Source organism: Acanthochromis polyacanthus, chromosome 21, assembly GCF_021347895.1.
Source record: "Acanthochromis polyacanthus isolate Apoly-LR-REF ecotype Palm Island chromosome 21, KAUST_Apoly_ChrSc, whole genome shotgun sequence".
Lineage (NCBI taxonomy): Eukaryota > Metazoa > Chordata > Actinopteri > Pomacentridae > Acanthochromis > Acanthochromis polyacanthus.
The window spans coordinates 27,222,437-27,235,627 of NC_067133.1; the positions used below are offsets into that span (position 1 = coordinate 27,222,437).

The 13,191-nt window shown below is 41.7% G+C and overlaps 1 protein-coding gene across 5 annotated transcripts in view; it reads left to right on the top strand.

Annotated features, from left to right (window-relative positions):
* The first annotated feature begins 804 nt into the window (after window positions 1-804).
* Window positions 805-13,191, top strand: part of usp7 (ubiquitin specific peptidase 7 (herpes virus-associated)) — a 28,117-nt gene continuing 15,730 nt past the window's right edge. The window contains exons 1-13 of one of the 5 annotated variants that reach the window (XM_022213594.2): window positions 805-1,261; window positions 5,317-5,421; window positions 6,218-6,416; window positions 8,168-8,306; window positions 8,690-8,778; window positions 8,888-8,996; window positions 9,429-9,559; window positions 10,122-10,176; window positions 10,259-10,339; window positions 10,739-10,829; window positions 11,042-11,124; window positions 11,673-11,782; window positions 12,838-13,015. In XM_022213594.2, the coding sequence (XP_022069286.1) occupies window positions 1,174-1,261; window positions 5,317-5,421; window positions 6,218-6,416; window positions 8,168-8,306; window positions 8,690-8,778; window positions 8,888-8,996; window positions 9,429-9,559; window positions 10,122-10,176; window positions 10,259-10,339; window positions 10,739-10,829; window positions 11,042-11,124; window positions 11,673-11,782; window positions 12,838-13,015 (1,458 nt within the window). In that variant the 5' untranslated portion in view covers window positions 805-1,173. Of the gene's footprint in view, window positions 1,262-1,779; window positions 1,804-2,388; window positions 2,408-5,316; window positions 5,422-6,217; window positions 6,417-8,167; window positions 8,307-8,689; window positions 8,779-8,887; window positions 8,997-9,428; window positions 9,560-10,121; window positions 10,177-10,258; window positions 10,340-10,738; window positions 10,830-11,041; window positions 11,125-11,672; window positions 11,783-12,837; window positions 13,016-13,191 lie in introns of those variants that run through there. The other 4 variants (XM_022213592.2, XM_022213593.2, XM_051941090.1 and 1 more) reach the window with 4 other exon arrangements.

Below are 13,191 nucleotides of genomic sequence, written 5' to 3' on the forward strand. Positions count from 1 at the left end.
AGCACATCAGTTCGTTCCCATTTTGACACAGCGCGTTATGCAGTTCAAATCATTATAAATCAATGGTCAAGGCCCACTGCAGCACCAAGAGGCCAAGCCACATATTGTCATTCCTGAAATTTCTATTCGACTAATAACTGTTGTTAGTACTTATATTTTATTTCTCTTGTGTCTGATACACACGCCCGCTCCATGTGAACCTGGCCGGGGATGGGCTCGTGTTTGGATCTCCATGCGGATGTGACATTTCAGAAAGAAGAGCGCGACCGCCATTTTGAGATTTACCTCAGACTCAACACATCACAAACCACGGGAGGAGCGGGTCGAGAGCCGCACAGCTCATGCTAACATTGTATGACCGGGCACATTCCTCACAAGAAACGAGAGGTTAGCTTGGAAATGCAGCGAGGTGCCGTGTTTTGTCGTTTATCGTGTTAGGGGCAGTTTGGGGGAATTGGTTTGTGTCGGGCCGTGGCAACTCTTGTCTCCGTGAACTTAACGTTAGTGCTATTCCGTATTGGAAACTGGTTTGAATGGATAGCTTTTTCCTCCGCTCTCCCCCAGAAGAGGGACAATCGGAGGAGCACACGGACTGGGGATATCGCAGGCAAAGTTGTTGAATGTGTGTCTATAGCAAATGAGCCTTTGTTTTCATTGTTGTACCTATATCACCATTTGGCTACCTAGTGTCAGGTAGCTTAACGCTAGCTACAAACAGGGTATTTGTTCCTCAAGGTGCAAGTCGTGTTGCGAGTTCTCTTATTGCCCCATATTTCCCGGGGTAAAGCAGGGTTGATTTAGCTCATTTCAGCTGGCCTCCGTCTTCGGAGCCCCAGTCCATCCATCCCAACCCCCGCCGTCAGCCAGCGACTCGCACCCACCAAAGGCGCCGCGATTGGGCGAATAGCGAGCAAATACGTCCGCGTTTCTCTACCCGCTCCCCCGCCGACCTCCCCTCCTCACTCCCCGGCGCTGACAGCGGACAAGGCCGAGGTCGCGACAGAGCAGGCCCGGCCGCCGAGGCTCGACCTGTCCACCCCACCTCCGCATCCCACCACACCTCACCAGCAGTCCAGAAACCGGTTCCCCACCGAGCCGACCCTGGACAGGAACGAGGGTAACAGAGATAGCAGGGAGCACCGCATCACAACCACAACAACAACAGCTGCCAACATGAACCACCACCATCACACGCAGCAGCAGCAGCAACAGAAAGCCGGCGAGCAGCAGCTCAGTGAACCAGAGGACATGGAGATGGAAGGTAAAGTAATTGCTAAAGAAAAGGCAAACTGATTCTTTTCGACATTTATGTCATACTTTAACCGCTACACGAGAAATGCACGGACTTTTATTTGTGCAAGCTGCGCTCGACATTACAGTAAACACGAAGGCCTGAAGCTAGCTAGGATAGCCGGTTGCATTTTTGCTGATTGTGCGTCCGTTGCAGCATACTTCTGTGTAGCTGACCTCATTTTGCGTTTTAAGCAAACGGAGCCTTTATTTCTCTTCGTATGTTTGCAATATTACATTGCTTTTAGACTATCCTAAAGTACCGGCTGTACTCATTGATAGAGATTTGCCCCAGAAAGCATTCATTCGGATCGGTGGCTGTATATCTAAATAAACGGCTCAATTTGGCTCGCATTCGTTGCCATGCTAAGTTATCCGCTGCTGTTTGCCAGATCGTCGCCGTTTAGGATTCGCATGCAGCCACCGAGTGCCGGACTGACTGACTGTTGATAACGTAAATGTTTGTAAACAGTGTGGTTGTTAGTCTCGCAATTAACATGGATCCATCGCTAGGTAAATTACCGTAATCTTGCTACTTTGACTTCACTCCGGGCTTTGGGTTGATTTTGACAGTTATCGTTGCATGCGGTCATCATCAAAGTTAACTATACCGCTAATAAAGTGGCAGTATTTGTATTAGTCTTGCTGCTAACGTAAACTACAGCCCGTTTGTAACTGTTCGACAAACGTCAGCTTATAAAAAATGGTGTGTTAGCATCGTGTCTGACCGCTTGTTCATTAAATGCGGGTCTGCAAAACGGCTAAAAGTATCGGTTGATCGCAGGGTGAAATCTGTCAACCGGTCCGCTAAAAGTATTGTCAGTAAATTTGACATGTTGGTATTTTCTTGTAATTACGACACCGCTTAGTATCTGTTTTACTACCCAGTGTGGTCTTTAAGCTTGCAAAACGCAGTGCTAGCGGGACGGCTAATCGTAAGCTAGTCAATTAGCTCCAATGCTCATATCCTTACGTTCATTCGCTAGCTAGCATGCTAGTTAGCTGGTCAGCTAACGCTCACGGAGGGGGTGTGTGGCGTTCCAAAATGGTGGCTTGTATTTTGCATAGTTCGATTTTGGCTATTGCTCGAATGTTAGGCCTTGGATATTTGCCTCGCGTAAATGAGCTTTTTTCTCTTGTCCGTTAACTCTGTCTAATTGTATAATCTGCCACTTCTTATTGTTATTAATCTACCTATAATTCTTGCTTGCTAGCTGGCACAAGTGATTCAAGCTAATGTTGGCTAATAAAGGCCTGCAGATGATTCTGTGGCTAGTGTTTGCTAGGTAGCTAACGGGAACGCAGATGCGTCAATACCGATTTGCTAAAGTGCCTGTGGTATTACATGTTTAGCCATTCCTGTAGAAACAATGGCAATCTGAAACACCCAAAATAAATAATTCTGTCGTTTAGCTGTATATTCGTGTTTATGTTTGGCAGTATGTTATGTGAAACGTGTGGCAGTGCTGGCAAGTAACGGTAGTCGCCGCTGCGGTAAGCCAGGCCCGCACTGGAGCAGCGCGGGGATTTGCTGCTTCATTGTATGGAAGACCAAAAGGCATGGAGCTCGCCATTTTTAATGATCAGTGTTTTTGTTTGTTCGATTTGCAGTCAGGGCCATCTTTAAAGCGTGTAGCAAGCTTTTTGTACACAGAGGACCTGCAATACCAGTATTTTTATTAAGTTTTTACTGATGTCAACTTTAGACCGAGTAGAGGCTAGTGGGAGCCCTCAGCTTCACTGCGTCATTTAGTCCCAGTGATTTTATTATCTGTTCTCACACATAGTGTTGCTGGTTATTCCTGCAGCGTACAATAAATGAATGATCTTACACAATTATAAATGTATTTAAATTGTCGAAACTGTCCCAGGTGATATTTGTTTTATTTTTCAGACTTTCATTTTAATGCTGGTCTCAGTCATAGCAGGTGCATTTTCCAGGCTTCCTCCCCTTTAGCTGCTGGTTCACCTTTCTTGGGTTCTCCCTCAGTGCACTGCAGCCTTACAAGGACAGTGAAAACAAGTTGACATAATAAACTGCTCACTTTTTCGGACTGCTTGCAGCAACACACTCACTGCACTTCCTTTATATAAGAGGCTCCACACAATTGCAGCAGTTCATCCATCACCTGGTCTGCATATTTCAGTCATTTTATTCCACAGTACTGTAAATAGGATGCCAGGCTTTTCCTGCCACACAGTCAGCCTTGTTTTAACGCCTGTAATGGCTCTCTAAAAATGTAATATTAATATAAAACACACATTTTGCCATTTGCCAAGTTGCTTCTCGTACAACCTAATTTCTCTAAGAGGACATTACTAAAGAGTGAGATTAGCATTGTATTATGTTTTTAGGTCAGGGTTTAATTTTGTCAGTATTATTAGTACCTTATATTGTCCGGGACGTTGTATGCCTGTACTCCATCGGTCAGTGTTCTGAAAGTAGACGACCACAGCTTAGTGTGGTCTGATGCACCAAACTGCATTCTAGCCTCTTAGTGCCAAGTCATTGTAACAGGATGAACTGTGCTGTTATAACCTTGTTGATGTGGGTTAAACACACATCTGGAATTGTTTTTCCCTTTTGTCAGCATAAACTTGCTTCATGGGACAAAATTATGCATGATTGTAAAACCTTTATTTGCTACTTTCAGTCCAGAAGGCTGTGGACTTTACAAGATCAGGAGAGATTAGAATGCTTTCTTAAAACTTCTTACTTGAATGGATATTTGTGTTAGTGTTTTCTGTTGAAGGTCACTGTTGGAGCACAACTGTGGTGCTTGATGTAAACGTATATTTTTAAATAATCTGTTGAGATGGTTGTGATTTTTCCCTTCATAGTTAATGTAACAGTAAGTTCTACAGTACTACTCTTTGTGGCAAATTTTAAACGTACCTCCAGCCCAGACTCTTACAGATTTCACTGATGGATCCCAGTCGTCCATACCTCTCAGGATAGACTAACACAGTGGGCGGGACAAGAAGTTGTCATGGAGTTGACTGACAGACCCCATTAGCAGGGTGTAATCCACTTGGGGAAACGAGGTCAGTCTCCTGGAGGACTCGGTCAGTAATGTTACCTGGAGACTAGACACACAGTTTATACTGTGTCTGTTAGCTTAGAGGAAGACAAGCAACACAGATACACTTGAAAGCGTTTAAAATGGAGTGACACCGCAACACATTTGAGAACCTACTTGAGTGTTCATATGAATGCATTTATTCGTCTCAGTTCTGGCTTCTGTAGCATCATTGTCATCGTCACAGAATCCAGGCAGATTTCAGTCACTCCTTGAAGTCAACTCAAAGCTTCTTCTGATTCTGTCATTAGTGTGTTTTGATAGATTAGTCTATGTATTGAGCTATCTCGTTTGACTGGCATAATTGCTGTCCTCTGTGCGCGTGTGTTTTGTTTGAACGATGACTTGCAGCTTAATCCTGCATTGTATCCATAATTACCCAGCCTACTGTGGTGTTTCATGGTCTTTGTTACGCCTCACACACAGACACACATTCTCTTTCTGTTGCCCCCACTCTGTAATACACACAGATTGGGAAAGAAGACTCGTCATGCTGTTTCAGCAGGGTTTTCCCAGTAAAGGGGAGTAAAACTAAATGGGAAAAATAACTTGAGTAATCTCCTATCAAATTTTCTATAATTACTGTAACCAAGCGAAGAAACTATAAGACCAAAACATTGCAAGAAAATGAGTCTGAGTTCAAGTTGGATTTTTTAGAAGAAAAAAATAATCCAGCAGTTATTGCAGGTGGTGGATAATAATGGGTACACGTGAATTAAAATGAATGCAAAAGTCAGATTAAGCCTTCTGTGTGACATTTTATTGCTCCTGAAGTTATATTTTGTTGATCTTATTAGGATAAATTTCGAGCCCATGAATTGCGTCCGCTCATGTCCAGCAATTAACAATACAGAAGCCACAGCCAGCTTTACTGCAAATGGACAAAAGGCCTACTTGCTGCTATCATCCATACAATCTCATCATATTGTTTTCTCTCTCTGTACAGCTGGGGACACAGATGACCCTCCAAGAATCCCAGCCAATCCAGTGATCAATGGGAATGTGGCCATGGCAGATGGACACAACAATACAGAGGAGGACATGGAGGATGGTAAGGAGGATGTGTCCTTTTAAAAACACTTTAAACTCTAAGTTGTTTAAAAGTGAAAGTATTAGGAATGTAATGGAACACAGAAGTCACATTTTGGCATGTTTCTTGGTTTTGATCTCATGCTTCAGCATGTTTTTGGTACAGCTGAAAGAAATGCCAAAAATTACATTCATAAGTGTCTAATTGGCTATACCACTGACTGTTAAAGTAGAGGAACTGAAATGCTGTCAGTATCAAAAAATAAATTACAAAAATGTATGACACAAACATCAGTAATGCTCAATCATAACTACAGTCAAGACAGCAGTAAGACTTGAACAACCTTTATTGCAACTGACTGCAAGCTTTGAATTTAGCAAAGTTCAGCCTTTGTGAGCCCCACATGGTGACCGGCTAGTATGAACAGAAGTAGGAGGTCCTTGCAGTCTAGGAGGGCCAATTGAAATGTGTTTTGAGATAACAATTGTTGCAAGGTACAGGACTGCACAGTGTCACAGGATTCTGCTGCATCGCAGTCCTCAATTTTCAAAGCTAACCCCACTGGGATCTTACAGCGGAAGACAACAACTCTGCAGTACCAGAACGTATGGGGTGGAAGTCAACCTTTAGAATTTCTAGGGTGTGACTAGACCAAAAAACAGTTTGGACAGTAATTGTTTGGGTAACAGGGCATGCCACAGATAGGTGTCAGACTGGACTGAATGTCCTGCAAATCATCAGGTCATCTATTCTGATGAATTAGAGGGAACCTGTACTCACTGTTTTCTTGTTTTCCTCGCCCTCCATCTTTTCACAGACACTAGTTGGCGGTCAGAAGCGACTTTCCGGTTTGTAGTGGAACGCTTCAGTCGTCTGAGTGAGTCGGTGCTCAGCCCGTCCTGCTTCGTCCGGAACCTTCCCTGGAAGATAATGGTGATGCCACGCTTCTATCCTGACCGGCCACACCAGAAGAGTGTGGGCTTCTTCCTGCAGTGTAACGCAGAATCAGACTCCACGTATGTGTCTTTGTGGGATGTGGGATTTGGGGTTAGCTGTGCTGTGCCATGCTGTGAACAGCCAGAGTCAGCTGAGATGTGTTGGTTTGCTGCAAGTGTTTTTCCACCTCACAGTTGTACCTGAGCTACTAATGAATCTCTGAACACTGTGATAAAACATATTATATTTCCTTCCTATAATGTCTTCACAATAAAAGCATCCCACCATTTTTTTTAGTCGAAAGCTTTTAGTGTGATGCAGCAGCATTAAATATTCAGTTTACATCAGCAGGAATTTAATGCAGCTCCAAAATGACTAAAAATGGTCTGATTAGTGAAATACTGCTGATATTTGAATGTACAAACAGAGATGCACGAGTAAAACTAATGTCCAAACCACAGAGAGTTGCGTAGAAACAATCACAGCACTGATCTTAACACAGAGATACATAACAAACAGATTTCTTTCTAGTCTCCAGCACAGTTAATGTGCTGAGGACAGAGGAGGAGCCTGGCACAGAATGGCCATGATTTTCCCTGCTATCTAACAGGACAGAAGCAGTGCAGATCAGCGGAGCTATCCCGTGCTGAGGCTGCAGTGGAAATGCATGTCATCGCGTTTAGGCATAGTGTGGTCACTGGTCAACCCAGGCCAATAGAAAAGCCCTATTCATGTATACAGTCTGAACTGAGTAAAATTTGTAAATGTAGCCTTTATAATTAGCTTAGGATTCATTTTCTGTCTGCATAAACATACTGGAGTGTGCTATAGAAAAGCACACCCACTGCTTGATGCTGCACTACTACACATCATTCTGGCTATTGTGTTTTGCTTCTTGAGGTTTTGGTTTCATCAGTGTGACATGTAGTATGGTTTGCATCATACCATCAAACCATCTTCCAGTTTGTTACAGCCTCTCATGTGCCTTCTGGCAAACACTGGCCCAGATGTCAAATTAGTTTTTCAACTTTGTTTTTCTCTTTGCCACTGTACTGTAAGCTGACAGTGGAACCATGCCTCTTTTAAGTTGGCATTACTCTACTATGAATAATATGCAGTCAAGCTTTCCCTGATTGGTATATTACAGTAATTTTGTCCATTTGTTGGGATGTGTATGCTTAAACTGAGAGCTTTTGCACTCCTCACACATCAGTTGTCACAGCTTGATTACACAAACGTGATCTTCATGTTGTTTCTAATGTTGTTGATGAGCTGTTGATAATTCAGTTGTGTTGTAAGTTATTGTGCTTTCAGTTATTTTTTTTTTTAAATGTGTCTTTGGTTTACATCATTTTTTTTATTTTTATCAGTGACCCTGATGATCTATTCTGCCAATCAAGTAAAAGTGCTTTTTAAAGCCTCAGGGGCTCTGTAGTAGAAATTAATTCTTTAAAGTCACTATTAAGTGAAATGAAAGAAAGTAAAACTGGAAATTGAGGTCATATCATCATTCCACATATTCTTTTTTGCCAAGTAACTTATTTGGCTTGCCATTTCAAACAGGTTGTTGGTCTTGTGCAACATCACAGATGTAATGAGTCGTGCAATTTACTGATGTTTGCTGAACCCCCTCCCACAGTCTTCTAATGTGCTGCTTTGAATAATGCAATATGTCGAAGAAGTGTTCAAAACGCACATCATTCGGTAAATAGTCCAGTCAAGGAAGAGCAGTTGTTTATGAGAGGATAGTAAATTGTTCAGATGTGTCCTGTCTTAGCGCGTTAATAAATATTTAGCAACTATTTTAAAAAATGTCTTGTTGGTGTTTCAGGTCATGGTCTTGCCATGCACAGGCTATGCTAAAGATCATCAACTACAAAGATGATGAGAAGTCATTCAGCCGCAGGATTAGTCACCTGTTCTTCCACAAAGAGAACGACTGGGGCTTCTCCAACTTTATGTCCTGGAGTGTAAGTACACAAAATGATCACAATTAATGTAGAAGGTCTATTGAAAATAGTTGGATGATTATTATTATTGTTGTTGTTAAGATGCAGTTTTAGGTGGGACAAAAATCAATCAGAGAAACATTTATTTGGCTGTGGAGGCTGATAGAGTTGATACACACGAGAGACACTGTCAGCAAAATGCTTGTGTATTTTTTGATTGGTTCAATAAAACAGTGCTGTGCTAACAGGGTTGTTTTACTTTTTCACAGATGTATGCTTTTTATATAGAGTTTGTTTGGACCTCTCTGTGTTGTTTTCATAGTGTCTTAAATAAAAGCAAATGAAGCATTTATTTCTATCCATTGTTATAGATATTAACTATCTTGGCTGATATTGCATTTTAGGATGTGACTGATCCTGAGAGGGGCTTCATAGATGATGACAAAGTCACATTTGAAGTCTACGTCCAGGCAGATGCTCCACATGGAGTGGCGTATGTGATCTTTTCTTCCTGAGCTGTGTTTTATTCCCAGTCCCAGTTTACATTTTCTCTGTTCTGGTGTTATTTATTGCCCTAACATCAACCTTCTCTCTCTAACCAGCTGGGACTCCAAGAAACACACAGGCTATGTTGGACTTAAGAACCAGGGAGCAACCTGCTACATGAATAGCCTGCTACAGACACTCTTCTTCACTAACCAGCTACGGCGGGTATGGTTTCATCTTGTGCTTTCTTCATATAATGTAGATAATGTTTTCCTTGTCTGCTGAATGCATTGACTTTAGCTCATCAGCTTTACAGGTGTTGTATGTCGTGTTTGTACCTTTTATTCCAGTTAACATCAAATGCAGGCAAAACGTTGTAATATAATGTCTCAGAATGTGTGTTATACAGTTTATAATACTTTATTACAGCTGCTGCCTTTTGCCATTGATGCCTTAAACTCACCGTGATCTCAGTGTTGTTTTCTGGCCTTTAACAATATCACCCCTGACAATGTGGGGTTTTTGTGTCAAGATATCAAAGTTTATTTATAGTAAATGTAATTACAAAACAGTGAAAAATAGTCACTTTAATCTAAGAGCATTACTTTCTAAAACTTGTAATCCTCATATGTATCCTCATGACTGCTCTCTTCCCAGGCGGTGTACATGATGCCCACAGAAGGAGATGACTCGTCCAAGAGTGTTCCCCTGGCACTGCAGAGGGTTTTCTATGAGCTGCAACATAGCGACAAACCCGTTGGCACCAAGAAACTCACCAAGTCCTTTGGGTAGGTCAGGCTTCATTTTGACCGCATACCTGTCTTATGTCATAGCAAGGACAGAGGCTAGAATGAATAGTAAAACTAGCATTTAGCGTGGTATCATTGCAACCTTTTTTTTCTAGTGTTATTCTTGCTGCTCAGAACATTACAGAAATCAGGGCAAAAGTGAGATATTTGCTCAATTTGAAGCGATATGTTTGCTTGCAGCTTGATTTGTCACATTTTGTTGGTACAAATTAAACCTATTTTCACCTGTTCTCTGTCAAGTGCAATTGTAGGTGAGATTGTAGCAATGACAATTTGAAAAGATAAAGGGTTGTAGTGAGGTCAGGATGTAGGTTGTTAACTGGAGTTCAGAGTAAAAAAAAAGGTAAATAACAATTAAATACACTGAACACTGTTTATTTGTCTGCTGCTTCGATGTCAGCTGCTATTGCTGGCACAAAATTGATATTTTTTGCAAAGCCAATGCTTTAAGACTGAATCTTACTTTTGATAAAATGTCAAATAGAAAATGCGGTTGCTATATATAACTGACTTCCTTGTTTTGTATGCTTCTTGTGTGAAGGTGGGAAACACTAGATAGCTTCATGCAACATGACGTGCAGGAGCTGTGCAGAGTGGTGAGTTCCTTCATAGACTCTTAAAGAATGTGTTTGCATGCTGAATAATTACTGACATCCTGTGTGCATGTGTGTGTTCCAGCTCCTGGACAATGTGGAGAACAAAATGAAAGGCACCTGTGTTGAGGGCACCATCCCGAAGCTCTTTAGAGGAAAGATGGTGGTATGTTTTTCCCCCCTTTTCTTTGACTTGTGTGTTTAGCTCTAGCTATTCTTTGTGTGTTATGAAATGCTACTTTGAGTATTGTTCAACTAGACATGAATCCTGTCAGAGAAATTTCTGTTTCTGTACGTTGAAGTTAGGGTTTACACATTTATATTTCTCTCAGTAATGTCAGAGCAGCATGTATCATGCAGTACATTTTGTAAACCGAGTGATGACTTCAATTAGTCTAACTTAGCACAGGATGTAGCCTGGAACAAGGTCAGTTTAAGAATAGAAGGAGGTTAAATCAACATGTGACTCTCTGAGAAATCATGTTTATGACTTGCCTGTTGTATCATACAGTCTGACCCCTGAGTGTTTATGTGTGTGTTGTTCTGTTTCTGTGCTGCTCTCTAGTCATATATCCAATGTAAGCATGTGGATTACCGGTCCGAGCGGATAGAGGACTACTATGACATCCAGCTTAGCATAAAAGGAAAGAAGAACAGTGAGTAGCAACCATCAACACAACAACGGAACAATGCTGCTTTTGCTGTGATTTTTCACACAAGTAAAAATTAATCAGTTGATACCAATTGCATCTCCTGTTTTCTGTTAGAGTTTACTGAAATGAATCTGTGTTTTGACCTCTAATTGGATGTCTTTGTTATTAGTATGGATGTTTTCTTGACATCTTCCCTGTTCTCTGCTTATTTCCAGTCTTTGAGTCATTCAAAGATTATGTTGCAACTGAACAGTTAGATGGAGACAACAAATATGACGCCGGAGAGCATGGCCTGCAGGTAAGGCTTAAAAATGATTGTAATTAATGTATTTGTTTCCATTTATAGTTTGTCGCTTTTGTTAATTGTTTCATTTGCTTTATATTATCGCCACTGGTATTTAAGCTAATTTGAACTCAATATTTTAGTCAAATCTCATCATCTTATAAAGCAGGACTCTTCTGACAATTTTTATAAAATTTGAGAGTAGTCTTCAATTGGATAACCTGTTGTGCAAACATTTGGAATGTCCAAATACCAAGTTGGAATAGCTAGAATTTTTCCATTTGGATTTTCTTTAGTGGCTCCAGTCCAATCTCTTCCCCCTACATAGATATGGGGCTCTAAAAGGAGATCCTGAGGCTACCCTGCCTTCTGCTAGCAGAGAGGAAGTGTCTGTGTTATGAAAAGAATACAAAAAATGAGAAATGGGTAGCTATTGTAAGCATGAAAACTGCGTCATTGCGTTGTTAAAATGAGCGACTTCAATTTAAAAGAGTTCGTAGTTGGTGAATGAATGTCAGCGGGATGTCCTGACCAGATGCCTGATATGTTTGTTTGCTATGCAGGAAGCCGAAAAGGGAGTGAAGTTCCTTACCTTTCCTCCAATCCTACATCTGCAGCTGATGAGGTTCATGTATGATCCACAGACTGACCAAAATATCAAGATTAACGACAGGTAACGCACCAGGATTCACTATCACTTAACTCTCTGTTGCTACGTATTCATTCTTTTTTATTATGCTTCACTGATGATGACAGTCACATTTGAAGACTATGTTCAGTCAGAGGCCCTACGTGGAATTGCGTATGTTGTCTTTTCTCTGAGCTGGAGTTTCTGCAGAGGTCCCAGTTTGCATTTTTATTCTTCAGCTTTTATAGTTTATTGCTCTAACATGAGCTATCTCTCCGAGCCATCTGGGAATCTAAGAAACACACAGACTGTGTTGGACCGAAGAACTTTTGCTTGAAGTATATCATTCCTTTCACACTCAGTTACAGTGTGTCAGTGGATGGTGCATTTTGAATAATTTTAGAGTAAGTCTGATCCATATAAGCATACATTAAATGAGGAGTCTGTTATCCAAAATGGGACTCTATGAAAAGCATGGCCTGACCTCCTGCTCTCTAGACACTGAGAGGAGAAGTCACTGAGATTGTTTCCTGTAGGCTCGATCATCCTTTGCACAGCTTTGTGGGAGCTAATGGCGTTTTCATAATCCCGACAGAATAATGTGGCAATTTGAGAACACACACCAACCATCAAGAAAAAACAGTTTTCCTCTGTAGCAGCTCTGCAAACTGAGTCATCCTTGTGATGGTGCCACGGGCACCTGGGCCCCGAGGGCTTTGTATATCTATACACTATGTGCACACACACACGGAGACATCCAGTGTGTGGGTGGGGAATGGCAGTTGATTTGCATCATCTTTGAGTTTAAACTTGCTTTCTTTCTTGCATTTTATATGCTGCTTATTGTCTAATATTTGACCCTTTGTTCAATCATCTATCTACTTACCCCCTCTTCACATTTTTTCCCTGCTGTCGCACTCTTCGTCTTGATTTGCCATTGAAATTTATTTTGCCTGCCATCCTCTCTTCCCAAATCTTTCCCTCCATCCTTGTCTTTTCATCTTCCCTTTCTCCACCTTTTAACATTTCCGTTCAACTGTCCCTATCATCCTATCCTGCTCTGTCTGTCCTCACTGTCTCCCTCCTCCTCTCCTCTACAGGTTCGAGTTTCCAGATCAGTTACCTCTGGATGAGTTCCTTCAGAAGCCAGACTCCAAGGACCCAGCCAACTACATCCTTCACGCAGTGCTAGTGCACAGTGGGGACAACCATGGCGGTCACTACGTCGTCTATCTTAACCCCAAAGGAGACGGCAAAGTGAGTGTCAAGGAACCAATAGTGAGAACAATTTTTTTTATGCACCTTTCACCAGACATTTTGTGGGTTTTGGCGGGATTGATGGGATGCACACACTACTAGATCTAATTTTAAGAGACATGATTTTGTCTTTGCTTTGGACTAAGCCTTGAATACCCTGCTTCTTTTGATTTGATTAGGTGTCCTTCTGCACTGAT